We start from the raw sequence: 26,277 nt of genomic DNA on the forward strand, positions 1-26,277 counted from the left end.
AGCTCCCAAAAGCTCCTGTGTTAATACCATCCCCTTAGAGTTAGGATTTCAGGATACGAATTCTGAGGAGAAATAAACCTTCAGTCCATTGCATCAGTTTTACATTATTTATTTATTTATTGTCTTTTTCCAGGGATCTAACTCACGACTGCACACTTGCAAGGCAGGCGCTTATGCCGCTGAGCTAAAACCCCACCACAGTTTTACTTTTTTTTTGTCTTTTTCCTTTTTATCGGTACCAGGGATTGAACTCACAACTGCCTGCTTGCAAGGCAGGCGCTTATGCCGCTGAGCTAAATCCCCAGCCCAGTTTTACATTTTTATGGAGTCTTGCTGCGAAGTTCAGGCTGGAGTTGGGCCACCCAAAGGAGTGATCCTGAGGTGATTTTCCTGCCTCAGCCTCCTGAGGGCTGCGATTATTGGCATGCACCACCATACCTGGCCAGCTTTATACTTTTCAAGAGATTGAGGATGGCAGGATGTAAACGAAGTGAAGGCCATGCACTAGAGATGGAAGGGAGCTGAGCTCTGCTCCCTCTTACCAAGGACTCCCGCTTTAGGGACAGAAGAACAGGTGGAGTCTGACTTCATAAAGCAGGGACAGACTGCACTAACAGAGCCCAGGCTTCTGCCACAAGCCAAGCTTCTGTCTTGATCCCACTGCAAGCCACAGTGGCAGCTGGAGAGAGACTAAGAACCCGTCTTGCTCCCTGGCACCCACTCTCTCACTGGGGCCCCTGGAGCGCACAGCAGAGAAACAGAGGCTGGGCATGTAGCTCAGTGTAGAGGGCGTGTCTAGCATGCGTGGTCATTGTAGACATGTTCGCAAAGTGAGATAAGATTTTTTAAAAACAGAAAAGTCCCCACCCTGAAGATGGTGCTGTTAAGAACCTCAGGGGGGAGGCCAGGAGGCCTGGCTCCTGCTTCTGGTGGCTGTGTGACCTTGCGCAATCCCGGCTCCTCTCTGGGCCTCAGGTTCCTCGCCTGTGAAATGAAGATTTGGACACAGAAGCAGCCCCTCACACCTCTGACTTCTGTTTCTGTTTCTGGTAGTGGCAGAAGGGGCACTAGTAGGCTGCCCTCTGCAGGGGACACACAGATGACAGCTCCCAGCAGGTCACCTCCGGGAGGACACAAGGCTGGATAACAGTTTTCACGGCACATACAGCCTTCCCAGGCTGCCTGCTCACCAGGCCCATATGGTGGCTCCTGCTAGCCAGACACTGCCAGCTGCTCTGGGCCAGCCCCGCTGACCATGTGTCCTCTAGGCTCCAGAAAGGTCTCTATGGTTCTAGGACTCAGCTGCCCTGAGGTGGAGAGCTGGGGGCACTCAGCCCTGTGACCTCCCAGAAGTGACAGAGAGAAAGGCAAGGGATATTGACTGCATTCTGACCCCATTTGGGCCTCTTGCTAGGCATCTGGGATTCAGAAATGAATCAGAAAACCTATCTGCCCTTGAAGGACACAATGTCTAAGGAAGGACAGAAGAGCAACATTCAGGATGCTGAATGCTCAGGACTGTGGGAGCCCCAGGGAGAGCCCTATGCCATGCATGGTGGTAATCCAGGGAGACATCCTGGAGGAGGCGTCTTTAAAGGTAGATTTTCATGGACAGGATTCAGCCCTTCTAATGCCTGTTATTTAATTCCTATGGGGCTGGGGATGTTGTTCAATGGCAGAGAGTAGCATAGCAGCCTCGAGGCCCTAATTCAATCCCCACTGCCACTAAAAAGTAAAAATAAAAACATAATCTTTGTGGATAGCTCTGAGGAGGAAGTATTGTTACAGACAAGGCTCAAAAGAGTGAGTTTACAACCATCCAAAGGCCAGCTGGGTTCTGACCCCAGCCACTGTCCTCTGTGGGCCTCAGTGAGTGCTCCTTGTGGTGCCCAGGGCTCCTGTCTATAAAGTAGGTCTATTGCTGGCTGCATGGCCACCTAAGGAGTGGTGCTGGGCGTAGGGGAGGACAGAATGGCCGCAAATTCTTGGTTTAGAAACTGGAAAGTCAGCAAAGCCTCCCTGTCTTGCTGCAGCTAGCTCAGCCCTGCCTCCCTCTGGCACAGTAATTACAGAGGGAGTCGCACCCCCAGGCCAGCCTGTGGCTGGAACGTGCAGTGTGTGTTTTCCTCGGTCCAGAAGCCTAGAGTAAGGATTCTAAAACCCTGGAGTTAGAACATCTGGGCTGGAGGAAGTCTAGAGTCCAGGCTGCTCTGGAAGTGCCTCCCAGGTAGCAGGGCAGGGTCTGGGTTATGTCTGCAGCAGATGGCCCTGGAAGGCTGGCAGGATCTCTAGAGATGGAGATCAACTTTCCCTTTCCAGAGAAGAGTAAAACCTGGAGAGGGGAAGGACCTGTCTGGGATCACAGGAGTCTGTCAGAGGCTAAGGCCTCTTCCCCACACCTTACAGCCTTAGGACACAAGCCACACCATTTCCAAGACCACCCGGCCTGGCAGTGGCAGGAGGCAGGCCAGGGAGTGCCCCGGAGCATCCAGTAAGCTGCTAAAGTCACACATTTGCACTATTGCCTCTTGCCAACAAAGTTCTACAGTCTCTGCTCTCTCCTTCCAACCACCCATTGCTCTGGGTAGCCCGTTCTCTAATTCCTAAACTAGAACCCTTGCTATTTGGGTCCTCAGTCACCCCATCTGTAAAATGGTCTCCAGGTACCTATCAGCTGAGTTGTCCACAATCCTAGGCCCTGACTTGCTGGGGCAGGGACAGCGACAGGTTTCAGACCCCAGCCCACCATGGGGCTGACACGTGGAGGAAAAGGTGTCGTTTAAAACTTCCGGATCAAGGTCTCAGCGAAGTCTCTGCCCAGGCAGCTTGTGTAAACCAGCACATGTGAGTCCATACCAAGGCCAGGGCAGGGCGGGGCGAGGTCGGGCACTTGTGGGCGTGTCCGTGGGCGTGTCATCGGGCGTTCCCTATTTGCATGTCCCCGCCCCCGGACGTAGCCCCGGAGCTCGCGCCAGGAGCGGAGGGGCGGGGAGGAGCGCGCAGTCAGCGCGCCGCTGGCGGGGCGGAAAGTTTTCCTGACGGAGTTTTGGCGGCTGCTGAGCGGGCCATGGACGCGCTCAAGTCCGCTGGGCGGGCGCTGATCCGGAGTCCCAGCTTGGCTAAGCAGAGCTGGGGGGGCGGCGGCCGGCACCGCAGTGAGTGTGTGCGCGTCTGCCGGGCCGGGCTGGGCCGGGCCGGGCCGAGCCGAGCGGAGCCGGGCGGGGGTCGGGCCGAGGCGCGCGGGCCTCCTGCGGCTCTGGAGTCTGGACAAGTTGGTGGGGAGGCGGGGCCTGACCCACGCTCGGGTCCCTGCCCTGCGGGGTTGAAGTCACCTGGGGTCAGGTCGTGCTCCGGCCCCGCCATCTGGGAGGGCAGAGCGCAGGAGGAGACCGAGCTCGTGATCCCCAGGTGCGGGCGGCACGCTGGGGAATGCTGGTGGGGCGGAGAGAGCTTGGCGCCCCTCGGCACCTCCCTACCCCGCCGTCCAGGTTAGCTAGGGGAGGCCCGAGCTCGCCCGGGGACCTAAGGGACTTGGGACACCCCACTGGCGACAACAGCGGGAGCCTGCTACTCCCTGCGCCCTCAAAAGACCTGGAGGGGGGTGGCTCGTCTGACTCCGGGGCCTCAGGTGTGAGCCCAGGAACGCAAGTACCTACTTGTTGGGAGCGGAGCCCGGCCTGGGCTGTCTCAGAGGTCGCACAGCAGGAGATCCAGCCCCTGCGTCCTCTCCCCTAGCCGCGTCCAGGTGGCAAGACTGGTGTTCAGGTTATTTTTGAAACTTGTTTTCTTTTGTGTCTTCCCCCTGGGCTTTTGAAGTCCCTAGGTGCGTAGGCAAACGGCAGACTCGCAGCTACCTCTCCCGGGGCCGAGGCCGTCTGGGGCCGTCTGGAAGCCCGGGAGCAGGCTCACCCGGCCCCGCTCCTGTTTGCCCTGTCTCAGGTTACTCTCAGGAGCCCATCACCTGGCACCTTCCCCGAGGCCTGAGAAACCTAGCCCCGGAAGGCCTGCGGTCTTCCTGGCTCATACGAAGCTGAAGCACAGGATTGCTGAAAACCCTTACCCTTACCTGCCACCCACCTGAGCAGCAACCTCTGCTCTCCACCTCATCAAACAGTACAGTCACCCCACCCCTATTCTCCCGTCTTCCGGGGCTCCACCAGGGAAGCCCAAGTTCTTGGTCACAGGAGCGCCGGCGTGTCTGGGCTGAGGGAACCCGCCCTGCCCCTCCTTTTGCCCCAGTCTGCTGTTCAGTCGTGGCTTCCTCCTAGCGCAGACTAGCACTGGGAATCTAGCTGGTGTCTGTTGGTTGAGGTGGGAACAGGGGCCCGTTAGAGCCAGGCCAAGCATGCACCGTTTCCCACACTCACCAACTCCGAAAATAGTCCCTTTAAAAAATGCATGGGATGTGACCAGGACTTGAGAGAATGACTGGCTCCCAATGGAGGAACCTTGCTATGGAGAGAGGTTGGATGGGGCACTTCCCCCTCAGGGAAGTGGTTGTGAAGAGGAGGGAGTCCAGAAAACCTCTGAATGTATGCAGGGGTAAGAGAGAGCCACTGTTTTTTTTGTTTTGCTACGAGAAATCGAACTCATGACCTCGTGCTTGCCAGGCAGGCAGTGTGCCACTGAGCCATATCCCCTGCCAAGAGAGCCACTTTGGATGTTGAGGAAGTTTCTCTTGCCTGCACCAGTGTAGGGCAAATCACTTGTTCTTTGTAATTCTCAGTTTCCTCACCTGTGAAGTGGGAATTACAATTCTTACATGGCAGGGTGCCTTGATAGTAATGCACCCTCACTGGTAGTTTCCCTAACCCCTTCCTCCTGCCTGTGTGGACCTTCAACTTGATTCACTGTGTTGGATCAGATTTCAGGGGCTGAGCCCTGGAGAAAAGCAGAGGAGTACCTCTGTCCCTCTCCCAGCTTCCAGAAGTCCAGAACCTTCTATACCTTGAATGAGCTATTTTGTTTTGTAGTTCTGACGCACAATACTCCATCTGTAAGTTGCACAGAAGTTTAGTAACTGCCACAGACTTTTGGAGGTTAAATCAGTGCCTTTTGCCTGGCAGAGGGAAAGACTCAATAAATAGTAGCTACTTTATTGTTTTTTATTTTTGTTTTGTTTTATAATGAGACAGGATCATGACCTTGAACTTGTGACAATTCTCTTAGCGCTGGGACTGCAGGCATGTGTCACTATGCCCTGGCTACTGCTTTTATCACTGTGTTTTATAGTCTTTTTTTTTTTTCTATTTTCCCTTTGCTCATGTGAAGTGACAAAATGAGATTCTTATCACAGATCCATTTCAGAGATAAAGGACCTGAGTTGGGGAAATAGGGTCATAGGCCCCATGCCCAAGAGTTTCCAAGAAGCAGAGGTCACAATTCCTGGCCCTGGGGATTCTGACCAAGAAAAGAGCTGGGAGCAGTTGGGCTAGTAGCATGTAAAGACAACCAAGGCCACATGCTACAGGGGAAGTCATGAGATGTGTGTGGGGTTGGGGGCTGGGACAGACAAGCACTGGGCCTAGCCCTATAGATGTGAGGCATGTGGTTGAGTTTCCAGGCAAAACTGACACAGTGGAATTAAGATTAGGGTTGACCGGTGCTTGCAGTGACCTGCTCCTCACCTCTCAAGTAGGATTAGCATGGTCATTATTTTATTTATGGAGAAGCTGAAGCCAGAGGAGGACTGCAGCTTGACTGAGGTCACACAGCAAAGCCAGCACCCCAAGCCTCCTGTCTCTCAGCTGTTCTGACCTTGAAAGATAGTTCTCTTCAGCCACATACATCCTCCCCCCCCCCCAAGAACCATAAATACTTTATCTCAGTCCCTGGAGAAAGGGTTTTCCTTTCTTCCACCTGTCTGGAAGGGTGGTGGGCCCTGGCCCTTAAGTATCCTTCTTTTCACAGACAATGGGATCAGTCTGACCCCTGGGCTCCTTTGTGGTTGTGTCAGTGTGTTAGAACCCAAAGAAAAGGAGCCAGTTCCAGTAAAACTAGTTCATGGTGGTAAGTGGGGGAGGGATCTGTTTACTTACAGTGCAACACTATAAATATTATGCATAAACTGCCAGACTGTGATACCTGTTAGGCACTGACTACATGTCAAGCACTGACACAGGTGTTGGGGAATCTGCAAACTAAGTTGTGTCTCTTCTGAACACAGAAGAGTCCTCGTAGTCTGGAGGAGGAATCAGAAAAAAGGCCAAGGCTGGCAGTTAGTAATGTGGTTAGGGATAGTGGTGATGCTACAGACAAAAGTAAAATGCACCACAGAACAGCTTCTTTAGATATGGTGGTGTCTCTATTTGTGTTCTTCTACAAGTAGTCACTGAGACAGGGATCTGAGTACAAGTTATTTATTTGGGAAGAGATCCCAGGAAATATTATTAGGACAATTAAGAAGGGAAAAGAGTCTAAAAAAGTGGACATTAGAAAACAAATAACTCCTGTACATTAATCCTAGAGTGAACTCTGGAAGTTGGGGTAAATATGCTTCTCAGGGTGCTCCCTCAGAGGGACAGTGACCAACAGTCTTAGCTGGAGGACTACTGGGGATGGGAGGCCTCAATCCCCCAATCTGCATGGGACTGGGTATGTCCTGCAGGCAGGGTGGCAGGGGCTGGGAGTCAGGTGGCACAAGGGGAAGTGGTGCATGCAGAGATAAAGGTGGGCTCCTGACAGCACCTGCTCTCTAAAAAGATGACTTACAAGCACAGGGGAACCCAAGGAAGGAAGAATTTGGGAACAGCAAGTACAGGAGACATTTAACTGCAAGCTGAGGCTTTGCTTCCACAGATCTGGTGGCTAAAAGAGAAGATGAGGTTTGAGTCAGAGATCACCCACTGCCCCTGAGGGTCAGGTGCTCCTTTCAGGGTCAGGGCGACCCCTTTCTTGCATCGGAAAAGAACCTGGTGGGCTGCAGAAATGGGGGTGTGATTCGAGTCCCAGTGCTGTCATCTGTGAGCATGTTCACAGTCCTCTGAGCTGCTTTATCTGTGAAATGGGAATGCTGACATATCCTTGACTCTTCTCGTGACGTACTATAAATGGTCATGGGTACTTTAGAGCATTTTGTACTTGACTACTGGTAGTGACACTAGCTTATACTTAACTTGTGCTTGGCATGGTCAGATGTGTATATGTATGTAGGAGCGCATTTCATCCTGATGGCAACCCCGTGTGGTGGGTACAATTATTGTCCCTATTTTGTTAGTTTGATAGTTTTTGGAGACAGGGTCTTACTGTGTAGTCTGGGCTGGCCTCAAACTTGTGGTCCTCCTGCCTCCATCTCCCGAGTACTGGAATTATAGGCCTGCACCACCACACCCAGCTGATTTTGTGTCCAAGTAAGGAAACTGCAGCCTAAGGAGACTGAGTAACTGTGAACCCCAACTCTCCCAGAGCCCATGAGTTTCTCTTACAGTATAAGTAAGTGCTTAGAAAATCATAGTTGCTGTGATGGTCATTTTAAACATGACTTTTTTTGTTAATAATCTCAATAGTTTTAACTTCTGAAGTTTGTCTAATACTTTTTACATCTACAAGTTTCTGATGGTGCTTCTGAAGACTGCCAAATTAGTTTCTCCAGAGAAGCAACTGCTCCCCATTCAGAGCAGAACTTGGGTCCCTACCTGGGAGATTGTCACGCTGTGGCTTCTAGGCTGTGGCCTGCTGCACTGGGGAGCCAGGCTAGGGCCCTGCGTTGGCCTGTGTATTTTGCCACAGCTCTGATGTTCAAAAAACTAGGCAGCTGGGTCTCCTGAGTGGCAGAGGGACACAGGGCTGCCCTGCCCAGCCCAGCCCTAACTCCTCAGTAGTTAGGAGGTACATGGTCATAGGCAGAAGTTAGACTGGGCATATGGTCTGTCCCCAGTTAACTCCAGTAGCAAGTCATCTGTAAAACTGCAAAGTTGAAATAGCTCAGTCATTCCCCCATCCCAGGGCCAAAAATAACTGGAACAGGCTGGAGACTCAGCCTTGTGTTTGCCTGGGGCCTCTGTTTGGTCCTCTTGAAGCCTGGGGTTCTTGCTGGGAGGGAGATGTAGCCTCAACCCACAGGCTGGAGTGCACACTGACTGCATCCTGTTTGAGGTGGCTGAGTGGTGAGCAGGACAGGGTGGAGGAAACCTCACGTGTCTGTCTGTACCGAGGGGCCCTGTGCTGTTTCTGACGGGAGTTTGTGAGCACACCTCAGTGAAGAGAGTCATGTGCACAAGAGCACAGGGAGGAAGCCTCCCTCGAGAAAAGCAACATCTTGGTGGGTCCTGGGCACACTGGTGGCAGGGATGTGGGACACGTGAGAAGCAAGACGAGATTGGACAGCACTGTCCAGCAGGGGTGTTGCTTCCTTGTACCACTTCCTGGGGGAAGCTGACATGGAGAGTAAGTCCATGGAGGGGAAGACACTTGAGGAGGCAGCTGCTTTGGCACAGCCATGGGAGGAGGAAGAGATTCATGCTCAGAAAAGCACCTGTCATGCACCTGACCCTCACTGAGTGCATCTCATTTCATTTATTATCTTACTGAAGGTTCACAACAGCCCAGAGATGTGTGGATTGTTGCTTCTCCTATGTTATAAATGAGAAAACTGGGGCTTACGGGAGATAATTATTCAGAGAAGTCAGAATTAGGACTAGGATTGTCCTCACTGTTGACCACCTGACCGTACCACCTCAAAGAAGGGTTCCTGGAAGAGCCAGTTGTATGAGGTTTTGATTGAGCAAAGGGAAAGAGTATTTGGGATGCAGTATTTGAGAAAAAGCTCCAAAGTTGAAGCTAAATATCCCATTACTAGCAGAAAGTTCTACAGATGATGGGGAGACAGACAGAGAGAGGGAGTGTGTTACGGGAGAGGAGACGGGGTCTCCAGCAGTCACTTGCCTATAGTAGACTGGGTTCCTCTCTGACTTGCTGAGTGACCTTCCTTTCTCAAGTTGTGTCTCTCTCTGGGGTCATTTACATCAACTGTCAAGTGAGGGCTTGGGGTAGAGGGTCTCTAGGGGTGATAAATAATTTTCAGTCTACAAGGAGGCAGTAGATCAGGGGAAGGGTCAGGCCAGGGAAGGAAGAATTCTGAAAAATGCCAAGTATTTCAGAGGTCAGGGAGGACAGGGGAATGTTTTGACAGCAGAGAGATCACCAGTGACCTTGGCAAGCTTTGGTCCTTTGGAATGGAGGGAGAGGAAGTGGCTTTGGAAAGAGGCCAGGAAATGGCTGAGCCAGAGGAAATGGGAGAGTGGGGACATGAAAATGGGGGAAGAAAGAATATTGCCATAAGGTGGCCATGGGTAATGAGATGAACAAGGCCACCTGTGATTGATTGGTCTGGCCTGCCTAAGGCCTTATGTTGAGAAATAGAGGGAAATGGAGCTGCAGTCAATTAGCAGTGTCTGCCAAGGACACAGGCAATGGCCATGGCAGCATTTTGTTTTGCCATCCTTGCCTAAATGGATACAGGTTGGAAGTATCCTGGCTTACAGAGAGAGCTTCCCGTATTTGGAAAATCCAGTTCCAGCTCCCAGAAACTCTCCTTGAACTTTGGCTAGAATTAAGGTATTTTGCCTCAGGGTGAAGTAGTCTGCCACTAGTTGGGAGTTTCAACTTCAGAATCCGAGTCCTTTGAGCCTCAATTTCATGTATAAAAGGGAAATAGAAGAAGGCCTGTTTGCAGAGTGGCTGTGTTGGAAATGATGGTCGGTAGGTAAGGCTTTATTGTTAGGTCTTTGTTACCTGGTAGCTCTGATTTGCCCCTATCATGGTGCAAATCTTGGTTTCTTTGAGAAAAGGGCCTGTATCTGATTTTCTCTGGAGCCTCTCATCTGGTACTGGACCAGGGACTTTCTGCATTTTGGAGGATCAAATGGAATAGGATTATGGTGGCTGGGAGAGAGGATAACGTCACTTTGGGCTTTAGGGTCATCTCAGTGGGGGTATGTAGGAAGCTCTATGTACGAAGGCTAAAGGGCTGTGTCTAAAGGGCCCTGAGCTGGGATGGGGTTGTCTAGGTTATTCCTTTATTCAGCAAATACTGAGCACCAGCTGCATACCAGGTTCTAGATGACCAGTCAGCCAGTCCCTCCTTACTTGATCTCACGGGGAGGATAATACCCCTAGTTTCCTGTATGAACCCCACTCTGCCATCATATGTATCTGTATGCGTGCATGTATGCGTGTATGTCTGTGTATATGTGGTATGTGTGAGTCTGTGTCTCAGAAACTCAGTGGATCATGTGGCTCAATGCAAATCCAGGAACTGGGAGTATAGGTTTCTCCTTGTTGTGGAGAAAGGAGATAGAGGCCCTGGAGCCTAGGGCTCTGTGATAGGAGGTAAGAGGGGGAGCAAAGACTCAGATTGGGTAGGAGACCTGGTGGTGTCCCCTGGACCCTGGATTCTAACTCCTGAGAGTCAGGAACCCCAGAGCCAGACTGAGCCTCATTAGGGAACCCACAGCCCTGCCAGGATCTTAGCTGCCCTGGAGCCTGTTATGCCCACTTCTGTACTGGCTTCTTGTAGCTTTTCCATCCGCCCTGGCACAGGACTTGCCCCAGCCTCCTTTCAGAGTATGGTCTAGGGCAGCAGGCTTTGCTCACCTCCCTAGTGGCCCCTGCCTGGATCCTGCTTTGTCCTTAACAGGGTTGCAGGTGAGCTGCTCAGCAGTGTTCTCATCTGTGGAATGGGTGCAGTCACAATAAGGGCCTCCTATAGGTGCAGCAGCTGTAAGGGGTGATAAGGACATATGAGGAGCCGTGCATTTGTGCTGAAGCCCGGGACTGCAGGGGTCTGGAGCCTATCCCTGCTGCCCTGCAATTTTGTTTACTTCTGAGCACTTTACTTCTCAGCTCCAAGGAGGGGTCCTAGGGATGGATGGTCAAGCCCCCAGCGAGGGCCACAGTCTCCCTTTATGTCCCCCTGCCCCCACGGTGCCCTCTTCTGCTTGGGGGACCAGGTGGGAGCCTCTTCCCAGCTCTCCTTTCTGGTGTTTCCCCACCCAGTGAGCTGCTCTTCCCTCGTCTCCCAACATTCCTTGCAGTGGTCGTGGTAAGGATTGCTCAGGGGACTGTCCTATCTCTCCTGCTCTGTGCCATTGGTGCAGCCCAGAGGGACAGCATTTTTGGTCTCAAAATAGTCACAGGACTTCCCTGAGACTGGAGGGAGGGCACAGGGAGCAGAGCTGAAACTCTGACCCACGGCCACTGAGTTGATATGGCATCCTTGGAGGAATCCTGTCCTCCTTCCCCATTGACTCTTACTTACCTCAGCCCCTCTCCTTGGGCTGTTGTCACTTCACTGGTCCTTTCCCCCAGCCAGTTTACCTCTGGATGTGCACGTAGAGTCAACAGTGAGGGCTGGGGCCATGGCAACAGGTCAGGTGACTATAACTCTACTTGCTGCACGTGGTTTTTGGTTTCTCTGAGCCTCAGTTTCCTGATCTGTCCAGTGGGACAGGAAGCACTTCACAGGGTTACAATAAAGTTTCAGTAATAAAGTAGGGTTGATTTGCCTGGGCAGTTGTTAGCTTTGAAGTTGAGTTTGGGCTTGGAACTTGAAACATGGCCAGGCCTTGGCTGTGGTATTTGGCTGGCTCCTGGGCTTGGCTATGTGACCTGGCCTCCCTGGACCTGTATATGTTTACAGTGGGTGTGATACAAAGTCTACTCGTGGGTTCTCCTGAGAATTAACAAGGACATTTGTGTAAAGCTTCTTACTCAGCACTTGGTAAAACCATAGTAAAAACAATGACAGGGCACCCCAGGGCCCCTTGCCAGGTTTTCCAAGCAGGGAGGCTGGAGAGAAATGGTAGGCCTTCCAGGCAGGGTCTGAGGGCCACTGTGTTTCACCCTAGAACTGCCAGAGAACTGGACGGATACCCGAGAGACACTGCTCGAGGGCATGCTCTTTACCCTCAAGTACCTGGGCATGACACTAGTGGAGCGGCCCAAGGGCGAGGAGCTGTCCGCAGCTGCTGTCAAGAGGATCGTGGCCACGGTGAGCACCCTGTCAGGAGAGGGTGGGAGCCACAGATGGGTCCACCTTCTTTCTGGACTGCCTTCATCTCCAGCTTGTCACCCCTGTGAGATGTGACTGAGCCTGGCCCTTGAGTCTTCCTGTGTCTGGCTCAGAGCTTCAGTAGAAGGGAACAGGGTCAGGGTTGGTGTCCTCCTCTCCAGACATCATGGCCAGCCCTGTCTGCAGCCTAGGCTCCCTTCTAAAGTGTCAGTGACATAATGACGTCAGGAAGGGAGAGCAGATTGTCAGCACTCAGCCACATTTCCAGAGGCATGAGGGACAGTGTAGCTCCCCAGGAACCAAATCGCACTGGCCTCAGCTCTGTGTGAGTATGGGCCCTTTAAACCCACTTCCCTTGGTGGCCTTGACCCCAGGTTCAGGGCCCTAATGTTTGATGGGTGGAGCAGTCCACAGAGGTGGAGTCATCCTGCTGGATTGGAACAGAAGTCCCAGCTGTGTGTTCTTGTGCAAATCCTTTAGCCTCTCAGTCCTCCTCTTCTGTTTTGTTTGTTTGTTTGTTTGTTTTGTCTTTTTCGTTTTTTATCGGTACCAGGGATCAAACTCACGACTGCCTGCTTGCAAGGCAGGCGCTTATGCCGTTGAGCTAAATCTCCAGCCCCGAGTCCTCCTCCTCTTGTGAGAAGGAAAGTGAGAGTCCACCTGCCTGTGAGGGTCAGTGCTTCCAGGAAGCTGGTATTAGCAGACAGCAGCAGTTACCTGTTTCATTTCAGGAGGTGCTGGTTAAGTGTCCTTCCCACAGCACCTGCCAGTCCTCTGAGCCGAGCTCACACAGGCCCCGGGAGTGTAGAGTAGTGAGGTGGAGCCCAGGGGTGGATTTCAAGAAAGGCAGGCTCCTCTTACTCCTTTCTGCCCCCAGGCCAAGGCCAGTGGGAAGAAGCTGCAGAAGGTAACTCTCAAAGTGTCACCTCGGGGAATTATCCTGACCGACCACGTCACCAACCAGCTCATTGAGAATGTGTCCATTTACAGGTACGCGTGGCATCTTGTGGTCCACATCACTCGGGCACTTGGCAGTGCATGGAATGAGCTGTCTGAATCCAGGCTCTCCTCTACCACTTGACCATGGAGTGACCATGGAGCCTCCGTTTCCTCATCTGCTAGGGGGCTAGGGATCAGGTCCTGCCTGACTGTGCTAGTATACAGCACACAGTTCACAGGGAGCGCTTGGTGAGATGGCACTTGCCACCATCTCTAACAGGCAGCTGAAGCCTAACCCAGGCCCATGCTCCCACTGTGTCCTCTGCGTGCTGCTGAGTCACTGTCGGTGCAGACAACTGCAAAGTCACTGCCTCTTTGTTCCACTGCGAATGCAGCAGCCTAGCTCTAGACATCTGGTCAGGCATCCCAGGAGACGTCACACAGGTTCTGAAGCTAGAGGGCAGATAGTCTTGTCCTCTCCTGTCTGGTCCCCTGTTCCTAGAGAGACAGGTCTAGCCCTTGGAGCCCCAGGGTACCCCCATTTCTCTCTTTGCTGGTCGGTTGTGTTTTAGAACTGGAAGGGACATCCCAGAGCCCTTTTACAGATGGAGAGGCTTAAACCCAAAGAGGGAATGTCTTAACAGTACACAGCGAGGTGGTAGCTGAACAGACCTGGGCACCCAGGTGGGAGGTCTACCCAGCAGGTCCCTTTCTTTAGGCATCTTGCCATTTGCTTTGTCTCCAGGGAGGTGGCTCAGCTTGAGCAGAAGCAGAAGTACAAGCTAGTAGTGAGGACTGGGGGACAAAGGTGCCCCCATGTGTGGTGTTGGGAAGTGGTTTCAGAGTTTCAGGCCATGCCTTTCCAAGTACCTGCTCTGCTGATAAGAACTCTGACTCAACCCCTGCCCTCCTGGAGCTTCCTATCTGGGAGGGGACAAATTGGAGGAAGTAGGATACAGAGTATGTCCCAAGAGGGCAAAGGAGGAGGAGCCCACCTGGGGAAACTTGGGCAGACCTCCCAGGAGAGGTGGCATCTTGCTGGGGCTTGAAGAATAGCAGAATCTTGCTGATTAGTGCCAAGGACCTGGGGTGTTCAGGCAGCAGGCTGAATCCTCTGGGCAAAGGGGAGGCAGTTGGGAAAATGGGCTCCGCTCTCACCTGGGATATTCTGTGGTGGTATTTAAATGATAGGGTTATAGTTGGCCCACCTGGTGAGGAGTGAGTCCACTGAGGAGTTCCACCCTGGTCCACCCGCTCCTCCCCCGATAGTTGGAGATGGCATGGAGAGATTGCTGAGAGGCTGAGGGCTGGGGGCTGGGGGCGCTGAGGCTGTGAGGCCTCTTACAGAGAGGATGGTTGCATCTGCCGTCAGCCCACTAGAGCCACTGGTCAGCCATAGTTCCAGGGAGACTTGCTCAGTGGCTCTGTCACCCTGGCAGAGACAGTCGAGGGTCCCTTCTGATATCTGAGCAGGTCCAGGCGAGACGAAGAGCAGCAGGAGGCAGCGTGCTGTTCTGCTTCCTCTCTAGCCAGGCCCTTGAGGGGCAGCAGGCGGATAACTCTGGCTTCTGGGTTCTCACAGCTTATTTCATATCCCATCTCTGCCACCGACTCTGCAATCCCGGATCTTTAGCCTGTTTCCTTATTTGAAAAGTGGGGATAGCTGTAGACCCCATCTCAGAGACCAGCTATGGGAATTAAATGAGGCAATATTTAGGTATTTCTTGATACACTTTAGTGGTGTACATTTAGGGTTCAGCTATTACTATTTTGGAGAGTGGTTCAGTGTAGCATAGGAGGAAGACAGGGAGAGGTGCCTTCCTTCAGTTTTTTCCCCCAGACCCTTCTGCTTGGCTTGGGTTCCTCTCCCATAGATGGCCCAGAGAGTGAGGCCTGGAGGCCAAGGCCAGATCTTAAGTCTCACCCTCATGGGAAGGAGACAGCAGGCTCTGTGGAACTCAGAAGATGACCTGTGGCACCTCCCAGTGTGATGAGGCCCTGTGGCACCTCCCAGTGTGATGAGGCCCTGTGCCACATGTGTTGACACTTCTCCCTTGCCTTCCAGGATCTCCTACTGCACAGCAGACAAGATGCATGACAAGGTGTTCGCATACATTGCCCAGAGCCAGCACAGCGAGAATCTCGAGTGCCACGCTTTCTTCTGTACCAAGCGGAAAATGGTCAGCAGGGAGGGTGGGATTGCTCTTGGGGGCTTCTGTGGTATGGGAGGCAAGACCAGAAGTGACAGTCACTTAAAAAGGATAAAATTCCATGAAACTTTTCAAGTGTGTGCTGAAGAGGACACAGAGTAGGGCTACAGTCAGTCAGTCACCCAGCTGGACAACTGGTTGAAGGTAGTGATTAGGCCATATTCCCCAAAAGGGCTTGGGTCCCTTCCCCTCTGTGAACTGCTTTGATGGACATGAGATGATTTTTGATCTCCTGTCATTAGCCCAGTCTGGGGAGAATAAGCTGTGTAGGTTCATCCTTCTAAGTGGGAGACCAAGTAATCCTGAGAGTCAAAGGCCAGAGCCCTCAAGGGACTAGACTTGCTGTGTCTATTAGCTTTCCTGTTTCTAGGACAAAAATATCTGACATTTGTACCTTTAAAGAGGAGAGGTTTATTTTGGCTAACAGTTGGAGAGGGGTTAGTCCATGGCTGGCTGCCTCCAAGGCAGGAACATCATGGCAGAAGGGCATGGTGGAGCAGAGCTGCTTACTTCATAGTGGCTGGAAAGAATGCCAGGGAAATGTGCCTCTGTGAGCCATCTCTTCCAACTGGGCCCCACCTCCTACCAGTTCAGTCAGCTGTGAATAGCAGCAGATGACCCCACTCATGACTATCGTGGCCCGTGATCCAGTCATCTCTTCAGGAGTCTCTTAATCCAGTGAAGCTGACAAGTAATATTACCTGGCAGACCATGTCTGGAGCAGAGAGACAAATGGCCATGTTCCATACTAGCGCTAGGCTCTGAGGCATTTTCATGTTTAATCCTCAGAACAACTGTGCAAGGTAGAAACCGTTATGATCTTTGTTGTCTTTCTTTGAAATTTTTATAATGAAACAGACCTCTAGAAATTCAGCTGTGTTGCTGAAGATAACACAGTCAGTGGGGACAGTGAGTCTTTGAACCCACAATCCTCCCTCCTGCATAACAAGTTGCCAAGAGCGTCCTGTCACATTTTTGGACCACTTGTTGACCACATCTAGCTGATCTGAGTGAATGAAAGACCTTGAGGGTCTCTCGGTGTCTCACTTGGATTTGGGGGCAAGGAGCTGGAGTGGGTCAGCCTTTGGCCATTGGTGCTTTTGTTTCTGAGGCCCCTGACATGGGAGCATCTTCCATGTAAGGAGGTTCTTGGCATCTGTTGATTTAGAATCACCATCTGTTAACATCTGTTAACAGCTCAGAGTCAGGTCCCTATCCCCAGGGTTCTTAGAGACAAGGAGACAAGATCCTCACCCCTTCCCCATCAGAGGACACATCAAGAACATGGCCATCATTGTGAAACCCAGGCTTCCTACTTTAGATATCAGATAAGTTTCCATGGCTGCCATAACGGATGGTCACAAACTTAGTGGCTTAAAATAGCACAAAAGTATTTTCTTAAAGTTCTAGGGGTGTGAACAGTCTAAAATAAAATAGGTCAGTGGGGTTGTGTTTCTCCTGGAGGTCAAAGGAGCACCATTTCTTTACCTTTTCTGCTGTCTAGAGATACTTGCATTCCACCTGCTCCTGGTTCTTCCTGTCTTCCATCTTCAGAGCCAGCAAAGAGGCACATTCAGTTTTGCTGATGCTGTCAAACTGCTGTTCTTCTTTCTGACTCTTGATCCCCCTCAAGGCCTCTGTGATGACACTGGGTAATCCAAGATAATCTCCCATCTCAAGATTATTCTTAACTTAATTCCCTCTGCAAAAGTCATGTAGGGTATCATTCACAGGTTCCAGGGACTCAGTGGGTCATCTGTGGGGGCCATGATTCAGCCTCCCACAGGTACTGCAGAAGGGTCACTGTAGAGGAGCCACACCAGATCACAGCTGATGTGCTGTGTTGCCTTGGATAAGATCCTGCCCTTCTTTGGGCTGCTGGCCTCCCAGCAGAATGATGTCCAGAATTGCTCCAGAGGGCCCCTGTTTGTCTTGAACCCTTCATTTCTTTCCTGCAGATTCAGTGTCACTGGCCATTGACTCAGAGTCCTGTGGTGTGTCCCAGGGCCCTGTGTTGCAGTGTCTTTTCCCAGGACAGCTATGTTCCCACAGTGGGTAACACTTGGAATTGTCTCCTATGAGGACAAGGACTTAAAAATATAAGCTCATTGTGTCCCCTTTGTTCTCTCTTCCTCTCTGCCGATGGAGCAAGTGATGGGCAGGGCAGGCCGTTGGCCTCTGCTGTTGCTGCAGTGTGGGCCTGGGTGGAAGGTGTTCCCAGATGCAGTGATTTCCTCTCCATAGGAGTTCTGGGGGTGAGAGAAAGAGGAGGCGAGGCTAGAGGACTTTGGGCAGGCTTATGTGAAATCAGCCTGCCCCCAGGACAGAGGGCAATTGTCAAAGAAAGCAAAGCCCAGGATACTTGGCCACTGGCAGCTGACCCCTGATGGGCAGAGGGCAGGGCTCCCTCTGGAAACCTAGAAGAGCCTTCAGGTCTCAGTACATCCTGTCTGGTGTCAGGACTGATTGGCTGCACTGTGCCTTCTCCTCCTCCTTTCGTTGTTCCACTCAACCTTCCTTCTGCAGGGAGCCCTGGGAGATTCCTCTCTGAGAGACAGCTCAGCCCAGGCTGGCAGCATGAAGGCTTCATGGCCTGGCCCTGTGAGGGACATGGGCATATTCTGGACACTGCAGGCTTTCTAAGCGGGAGACAGAGGTGCAGTGAGCACCTCAGGCTCTGCACCAATCAGCTGGCAGCTGCCTCTGCAGACACGTGGTGTCACTTGACCCAGGCTAAGCTCTACACTGGGCATTGAGAACCCAGAGGAAGTCTATGGGAATCCTGACACTAGGTTAGATCATTGTGTCTCACTGGAAGTCAGGAGGCCCCCAGAAACAGATGTCTGGTCCTGTTGTACACAGTCAGAAGTTTCCCTACAAGAAAACGTTTCCATCTGCTTAGGAGGGAGGCCTCTAAGGGACTTCAGCCTGTGGGCTCAGAAGTAGAGTTGGAGGAGCTCAGGGTTGCTCTACAGGTACAGAGCCTGGATACCCAGTTCCGGTGCCCGAGAGGTAGCTCTCTGCCCCCCAAGTGGCTGACCACATTCCTGGATTAATCCTCATGCAGGCATTCATGCTTCTGGGCTTCAGGGCTGCTAGGGGCACAGGGCTGATTTGGTCTGAGTAGGTGGCATCCTTTGAAGGAATAACAGTCTGGTTTCTGGGAACCCCAAAGGCATAACATGGAACAGTGGACTGAGTAGACACTAATCAGGGTGACAAATAGACCGTGGCCAGAGGCATGCAGGGCAGGGCTGGATGTTGTCCTGGGCAGTATGAAGTCTTCCTGAAGCAGTCCCAACAGTTCTTTTTTTGTTTTGCTTTTCTTTGTGTTTTGGGTAGTGGTAGTCAAACCTAGGACCTTGCACTTGCCGGGTAGGCTACATCCCTGCAGGCCCAACAGTTCTTCCTTCTGATGTTGCTTTGGACTCTTGCAGCCGCCCAGAAGTAGGCCCTTCCCATTCCCAAACTCAAGTCCCTGTCCAGCCTGGGCCTTCAGCCACCTGCACACAGCCATATCTCCAGTTATGTTTGCCTTAACCTACAGCTTGGGACATGAGGGAGAGGGGGTGGGGAATACATGTAAATCAACTGGCAGATTTATGCAAAAATAGTATAAACTTGAGTCCTCAGGTTTCCTACAGGCAAGAATAATGGTGTCTCTGTGTCCCTGCCACATTGGGTGACCAGCCCTTGCTTGGGTGTAGAGTGATATGACTTGGGCCAGTAATTAGCCCATATTTTTAGTTCATGGGCAATTCTCAATGGTAACTGGATCTATTAAACTTGATTCAGTCGTGACAGCTTAAATTGTAAACAGCTGTGAAGAGTTTCATACTTAATTACCATATTTAAGTTTTTCCATAAAGCACCCGTACTTCCATCAAAAATGTAAATGACGGAGACATTCAAATGAGATTTCATACTTTGTGAAGTTTAATTGGCATGGATCACACAGCTTGTTTAGGGATTTTAAATTTTTTTTTTTAAAAAAAGTTTTTGAAGACAGTGGCCACAAATTCATTTCTCAATTAAATTGCGTTGTCTGGTGGTGGGAAGGGGAATGGGGCCACGGCTGGTTAGGCCTGAACTTCTGCACTTGAGCATCTGAAATTCTGCTCTCACCAGGGCTTTCAGAACGAAGTTTGGCGGTGCTGCCGGCATCAGCCAAAGCTCCGAACTCTGGGGCTTCCACTCCCAGAGCTGAGCTGGTTAACTCTGGAGTCACAGAGAGCAGGGTATTGGGATAAATGTGAACTGGGAGGTCTGAGCTGCAGGAAGCTTCCGAAGTCCTGCTTCTTGGATAGGTACAATTCAGCCAGCATCATTACCACCACTGAGGGGCCTCACATATGCTGGAGCAGGGCTGGTAGGGAGCATTCAGACGAGGGCACAGATACGAGAGCTATAGCCACTCATATCCATGATGCTAGAGGGGGAGAAGCGGCATTGGAGATGAGTTGCAGGGTGGATGGGAGTTAGGGTGGGAGTGGGGCAAAGCCCATTGCCTCCACACACAGATGGTTATTGCGCTGACTCATTTTGATCCCTGACACTCACTGACATCTTGCTCCTGCTCGGGAGGTACATCAGCTGCCTCCTCGCTTTCTGGAATCCAGTTGCCAGTCCCTCTAAACCTGCATAGCCCTAGTCTTTCTTCACCTCTCTGGCTGTGACTTATTCAAACTGTGGCTGGGCCCTTTCAGGATTGGCTCTTCGATTCTCCAATTCTAAGGGTTCAGGTAGTGTGTGAAGTCCTTGGGCAATTAGGGAAGGCTTCTCTGAAGAAGTGAGCCTCGAAGTAGTGGGAGGAAATAAATGGAGGTGACTAGCCACTGGGAGGACGAATGAGGATGGGAATTTACCTGGGCTAGAGGCCCAGCCGCCTCTCAAGGATGGACCTTCCTTAAGCCTCAAGGTGCTTTGGTAACATGGGAGGGGCCAGCTCTTCTTACTCCAAGCCTGTGGTTGAGCACCTCTAGGCACTGCAGTGAGGAAGTCTGGTGCTCTGGCTTGGACTCCCCGACCCTCCAGTTTAGACTTGTTCTTCCCTGGCTGAAATGCACCCCTCCCAGCCCCACTTCCTGTTTTTCAGGCGCAGGCTGTCACCCTTACTGTGGCCCAGGCCTTCAAAGTTGCCTTTGAGTTCTGGCAGGCGGCCAAGGAAGGTGAGTCTTTATCAGCATCAAGGCAAGGGTGGGGTGGGGGCTGGGCAGACAGATACAGCCGGAGTCAGACCTGGACTGACTCCCAGCTTTACCCGACACCCAGCTGTGATTTTGAACAGGTCTTCTCACCTGAATCTCACTTCTTCCTTCCGAAGAAAGAACATCGGCTGTCTCTTCCTGCAGGGTGCTTATAAGGCTTAAGCAAGGTGTCCTTCTCCCTCTGGAGACCCAGTGGTGCCTCCGAGATTGAGTCTACTTCCTGCCCAGTGGTTGTGGACAGAATGCTGGATCTGGGGCTCTGATGTATTGTGCCTTGATCCCACAGAGAAAGAAAAGAGAGAAAAAGCCAGCCAAGAGGGAGGGGACGCACTGGGGACCTGCCATGACAACACACCCTCCTCGAAAAACTGTGAGTTTCAGGCAGGTAGGGGCCCTCAGCTGCGGGGTACAGTGCCTGCCCTTCATCCAGGGCTCGCTCTCCCGGGTTGGGGTCAACTTTGGGAGTTTTGTTAAGTCAGTAATACACATTCATTATAGGGAAATTAGAAAAAATGAACTTGTTTTTGTGCATGTTTTTCATCTCTGTCTCTGTGCACGTATATAAAGAATATATATGTATAATATAAGTATATATATATAAAGAATATATATATATATGTGTGTGTGTGTATATATTTATATACATATACCCTGCTGTGTGCCCTCTGAAAAACTTGTTAACTGTTGTGGATATAAAAGGTAGTCTGATCCATCAGAGGGGGACAGGCTCCCTCTCGCCTTGTGGGCAGCTGACCAGCAAACAGCAAGTGTCAGGTGGGGCTCTGGCTAGTCTGGTGACAGGCTTGGGCAAGGCCATGTCTGAAGGGGTGTCAGGAGCAGGACAGTCCAGGGGCCTCTCAGATGGGGTCAGGAGATGAGGGCAGGAAATAAGTAGCTAATCTTCCTCTGATGCTGCTGGACCCCCTCACAGTGGTCGCCACTGGGGACCTACTGGACTTGGAAGAAGCCACCAAGGCCCCGCTGTCCACAGTCAGTGCTAATGCCTCTAACCTGGATGAAGCACTGAGGCCCCAAGCCTTGAGCAGCAGCAGTGTCATCTGGGTAAGTGACCCTGTCCCCTGGGGACCCACAGGATCCAGTGAGCCTCAGACAGATCTGTGGATGAGCCTAAGGCGGCTCTTGGGTCCAAGCCCTCGCACTGTGACTTGCAGGTCTCTGGGAGGACCACATCCAGCCCAGCACCACCCAGGCCCAGGGTAGGGAAAGAACAATGTCGCCTTTGAACCCAGGGCTGTGTCCCCAGCAGTCCTGGCTCCCAGCACAGCTGTCTCCTCACAATGCCCAGCCTCTTGGTGAGAGCATCCACAGTTCTGCCCATCACAGGATCAGCCAAAGGCTCCCTTGTTCTTGGCAGGGCAGCGTTTGTCCTTGACGTCCTTCCCGCTTAGTGGGCTACATGGGGAGCCAGGGACTGAACTGTTGTCAGCCTGACTCTTGACTCCCTGTAACTCAGGGCAAGCCCTGCACCTCGCTGAGTCTCAGCTTCTTCGTCTCCTCACTGAGGACCATGATTTCTGCCCACAAATCTCCCAGACTAACCTGAACTCTTAATTTTCTTTTAGAAATAATTTCAGACTGTGTTTTATAATAGTGCAGAGAGGGTCAGAGATTTGGCTCAGTGGCATAAGTGCCTACCTGGCAAGTGCAAGATCGAGAGTTCGATCCCTAGTTCCAAAAGAAAAAAAATAGTGCAAGGAATTTGTGACAGTGATCAGGACTAGAAAGTGAACATTGATACAAGTCTCTTACACAGTCTGCAGAGATTTCCTTTGCCCCATTGTCCTTCCATGTCCTTAGTCCAGTCCAGGGTCTACTATAGATTACATGGTTATTTGTTATATTTTTAATTTTTAAGAATCTAGAACATTAAGAGACTTTAGTCACTGTCAGGACCTTCTGGCTGTTGGGGTCAACCTGGGTATCCCAACACTTGTCCTCTGTTGTGGGGACCTTACTCTTCCTGATTGCAACAGCACTGGGAGGCCAAGGGACATTGCCCAGTGCTTTCCCACTGAGGCTCCAGTCATCAGTTATCTATGTGAACTTAAGGTTTGAGTTTAGCTTTGGAAGGGGATGAAAGGCAACCTCCTCCAGCCGAAAGGCTTTGGAATTGCCTTTTGGAATTTGAAATCTATGGAAGTCATCAGGTCCCCCATTTTATCGGGAAACAAGCTGAGTCTCAAGAAGAAGCCATGACTTGCTCTGGATCCCATAGGCAGCTGGTGCCAGAGCTGGGACTGAACTCACTGACCCTTTCTCTTGTCCCTGCCCCAGCTTTGGTTCCTTGGGCTGCGAGGCTGTAGCTGCAGTGAAGTGAGAGCCCTGCCTGTTCTTGTTTCTCTGAGTAACCCTACACCCATGTGCCAAGCCCTGTAGGTCACTGAGGGCAGGACAGACCCCTGAGGGGAGCACAGGATCCCACTCAGAGCTCTCACCTCCTGTTTTGTTTCCTCAAGGAGCTGGACGATGGCCTGGATGAAGCATTTTCTAGGTAATGCTGGTTGACCCTGCCTCCTTTCCTCCCAGGATACTGCCATGCCTGAGAATGAGTCCCTCTGATTGTCCCCACCCACCCACCCCCGCCCCCAGATCAAGAATCCCACCTCTAGTCAGACACTTCCTGGGACGGGAAGCTCACTGCTCACTCCTTCCAGAGTGGCCAGATGTGTTGGAAAGTTCTTATTACTAAACCAAAACCTCTTCTCGGTGACTGCTCTGCCACAACCTGAGCTGTGCCAAAGAGTGCAGCTTAGGCTTGTTTCTTCTTCCTATACTGGGGGCGGCGGCCTCCACATGCTGGCTTTTTGGAGGCTTTGTCCCCTCCTCTGAGCACAGCTTGTCTTTATGTAGAGACAGAGATAGAGAAGGACTTCAGGCCCGAGCAGGGATTTTGGTAAAGCCCCAGGGCAGTGGTGATTCCCCATTTTCCCAGAGGCCGTCCCTATAGTCCTGGCTGCCTTCAGCTGGCAGGCACACTGCCAAGAAGTCTACGGTTGAGGAGAGGCCTGGCAGCTGGCTCAGGCTTCTATGCTCTGGTCCTTAGTCACTCAGGCCCCGCTTTCTCCTTTGAGACTTGCAGCAGCTCCCTGCAGCCCTCCCACTTCTGAGGTGTCTGGGGTAACTTAAGGTTAGGGGCCTGTTGGGTGGGACAGTCTGGTTGCTTTGCCGTCTTGCCTCCCTCCTTCCTGCTGCAGCCTGGTGGAGAGCTCCCCAGTCCAGGCGGGTGGAGCAGCATGTGTGGCCCCTTCACGGAAGCAGAGACTCCTCGCCTTCCCTGCTTCCCTGGCTCACAGCACCTCCTCTGGAAGAAAAGCTTTCATTTGCTTTTCTTGGATTATTCGAGTATCATGTGCCCTTTATTAACAATTTCAAAAGTCAGCAAAGCATTAAACAGAAAATAACAGTGTGTTATAATCACACAGCCCAGACTCGGGCTTAATTCATGCTAGTCCTGTGCATAGACAGTATGTAAAACCCATCCGCTCATAGTGTTTGCTTTTGGGCCATGTGTCAGACCCCTCTCCAGGCTGTTAAAAATTCCCACAAATACTTCCTGAGAATGTGGGCCGTCATACACTTAGCTCACCCTAGTGTGGACACCCTCCATGGCCAGTGGTCCCTGCCTTCCCTGTACTGCCCTCTCCCCTTTACCCTGGGCAACTCCTGCCCTGACTGAGCTCAGTGTGAGCACTCTGGCCTTTCTGGGCGTGGGGATGACGGAGAAATGAGGACCCTCCTCCCTGGCCCACAGTTTAGACCCTCTAGGGCAGCGTGCTGTTGAGAGGCTGCACCTCCCCGGCTGCTGAGATATTCTTCTTTGCCCTTTGTCTTGCCCTTTCCTCTCCTTTCTGCCCCTGGTACTGGCTAGGCTGCGCTTGCTTCTCAGGCCCCATCAGGTGTGTACCAAGACACTAAGCTCATACAACTCTGTCTTCCAGGCTGGCACAGTCAAGGACGAACCCCCAGGTCCTAGACACTGGACTGTCAACACAGGACATCCATTATGCCCAGTGCCTCTCTCCTGTTGACTGGAACAAGCCCGAGAGCAGTGGCACTGACCAGGATGACCTCTTCGGCTTCTGAGGCCTGGGGCCAGAAGGAAGCAACCAGCCCTGATACGTGACCAACCAAAGCTACCTGTAGTGGGGGAACCAGCGCCAAGACCTACCAGCTGCCCTTTCTGGCCCACATTAACGTCAGCCTGCAGATCAGAGCTGCAGCCAGTCAGCCAAGGGGAAGGAGAGAGACTTTTTTTAACCTGCTCTTTCTCTGCAAACTGAAAGAAGCCTTGAATATTTATTCAGCAACTCCTGGTCTATGGTTGGAAGCCAGTTTTGCATCAGGCACATAACGGATGCAGTGCTGTGACTGGCTTTGTGATCTTTCTTGAGTAGCTCTGCTCTCTGTGAGTGTCCGGACAGTGACCAAAGCATTTTTTTGTCCCTCCTTTTTAAAAACCTGGATTTCCAGAGGGACATCCCCACTCCTTACAGAAAGCAACCAGAATTCTTCATCTGTGCTCAGGAGGAGACTGCCACTTCCAGAGAGGATAGGGGCCTCAGGCTTGCCTTCTTTAGGGTCCAGCGGGCCTGGGCTCAAGCCCTAGCCCCAGAGCTCTCGGGAGGCAGCTCCTGACCAAAGATAACACACAGCTTGGCACTTTAAAACATACAGTAGATGTGGCCCCAGGGGTTCATCCAGGTGCTGCATTGAATAGAGCTTTCTTCCTGCCTTTCCTTCCTGAGAGGGGCCCACAGTCTCTTTGTTGGTACCCACCTGTGCTGGGGCCCAGAGTGACTGGCTGCCTGTGACTTCCAGAGTCTGACTGTGACTGGGGGGAGCAGCTCTCTATGACTGCCCCCTTCCTGGGATGAGGCTGTGCCTGCTCTTCTGTTTTGTGTGTGTCCACGTGAGTGCCCCTGTGTCCCATCTCCCCATACTTCTGGGTGATGTGTGAAAACTAGCATCTAGATTCCTGTAGGAACATTTTGCAGCCATTTTACAGATGAGACGGAGCTCACACTCATGGAGAGGTGGAGTCAAGTAGAACCTAGATCTGATGCCAAAGTGCTTTCTCTGCTGCCACCTCTCACCACTCATACCTCCTTTTTTCTAGCTTTGTTGTCCTCCCAGGAACCAAAAATCCCCAGCTATTTTCTGACTAAAGTGTGTTTCATAACAAACCATCTGGTGCCTTTCCACACAGAACTGGCACAAGCCTCTGTGCCCTGCTGGCTTTCTCACTGTCAATTTCCATGAAGATGCAAGTGTTTGAAGTCTGCTAAATCCAAGGGTGAAACAGAATCAGACTCCGTAAGCAGCATGCTGTTCTCTTTCCTGACGCGGCGGCCCAGTCAGGACATCCCGGCAGCGAGCTGTCTAGCATCCGTCTTCCCTTCCTTCTCGCTTAGCCCTTGGGCTCTGGCATCCTGAAACCCAGCCAAGCCTGGAGCGTCTTCCCCATCCCGAGGTGCCTCCCAGTGGCCCGGCCTGTCGGGGAGGTTTCTGTATCCCCAGGAAACATCGCATTTCTTAGAAGCTGCATCTTTAACAGTGTCTGTATCAGAACAGGCCTGAGGGAGGGGCTCGAAGGGCCTCCCTCAGAAGGAAGGTGACTTCCTTTCCTTGCCACACCCGTGCCCCTGCATCCCCCTTGGTATCGGCCTCTGCAGTTGTCTGGGCAGCAGGGGTGGGACAGGACACAGCGTCCTCGGCACAAGGCACTGGAAGGCCTACTGTGTTGTGCTGGCCACACTTGGCCTTTGTCGGTCTCTTGTTGACAGCTGTCTGCTTCCCGCGTGTCAGCAGCCAAGTTTTGTGCTTTGCTTTGCGATGCTGTAAAGGGAAGCAATGAGGAAAAATAATAATAATAAATGTTCTCTTTTTGAAA

General features: G+C 51.9%; 1 protein-coding gene across 3 annotated transcripts; it reads left to right on the forward strand.

The window, feature by feature from the left end:
- Positions 1-2,735: 2,735 nt before the first annotated feature.
- Ldlrap1 (low density lipoprotein receptor adaptor protein 1) lies at positions 2,736-26,277 on the forward strand. 3 transcript variants are annotated; one of them, XM_063235791.1, is made up of 9 exons: positions 2,736-2,844; positions 11,847-11,989; positions 12,888-13,000; positions 15,015-15,129; positions 20,255-20,327; positions 20,653-20,736; positions 21,298-21,428; positions 22,844-22,878; positions 24,326-26,277. In XM_063235791.1, exons 2-9 carry the CDS (start codon positions 11,894-11,896, stop codon positions 24,468-24,470), a joined length of 792 nt encoding a protein of 263 aa, XP_063091861.1. In that variant the 5' UTR covers positions 2,736-2,844; positions 11,847-11,893; the 3' UTR covers positions 24,471-26,277. The 3 variants fall into 3 exon arrangements, with proteins under 3 accessions (XP_063091861.1, XP_023421462.1, XP_003471166.1); XM_003471118.5 differs by lacking the exon at positions 2,736-2,844 and adding an exon at positions 2,976-3,155; XM_023565694.2 differs by lacking the exons at positions 2,736-2,844; positions 22,844-22,878; positions 24,326-26,277 and adding exons at positions 2,971-3,155; positions 21,539-22,826.

The sequence above is a fragment of the Cavia porcellus genome, unplaced genomic scaffold (assembly GCF_034190915.1).
Source record: "Cavia porcellus strain 051 isolate PalLab524CR breed Dunkin Hartley unplaced genomic scaffold, mCavPor4.1 scaffold_25, whole genome shotgun sequence".
Taxonomy (NCBI): Eukaryota; Metazoa; Chordata; class Mammalia; order Rodentia; family Caviidae; genus Cavia; species Cavia porcellus.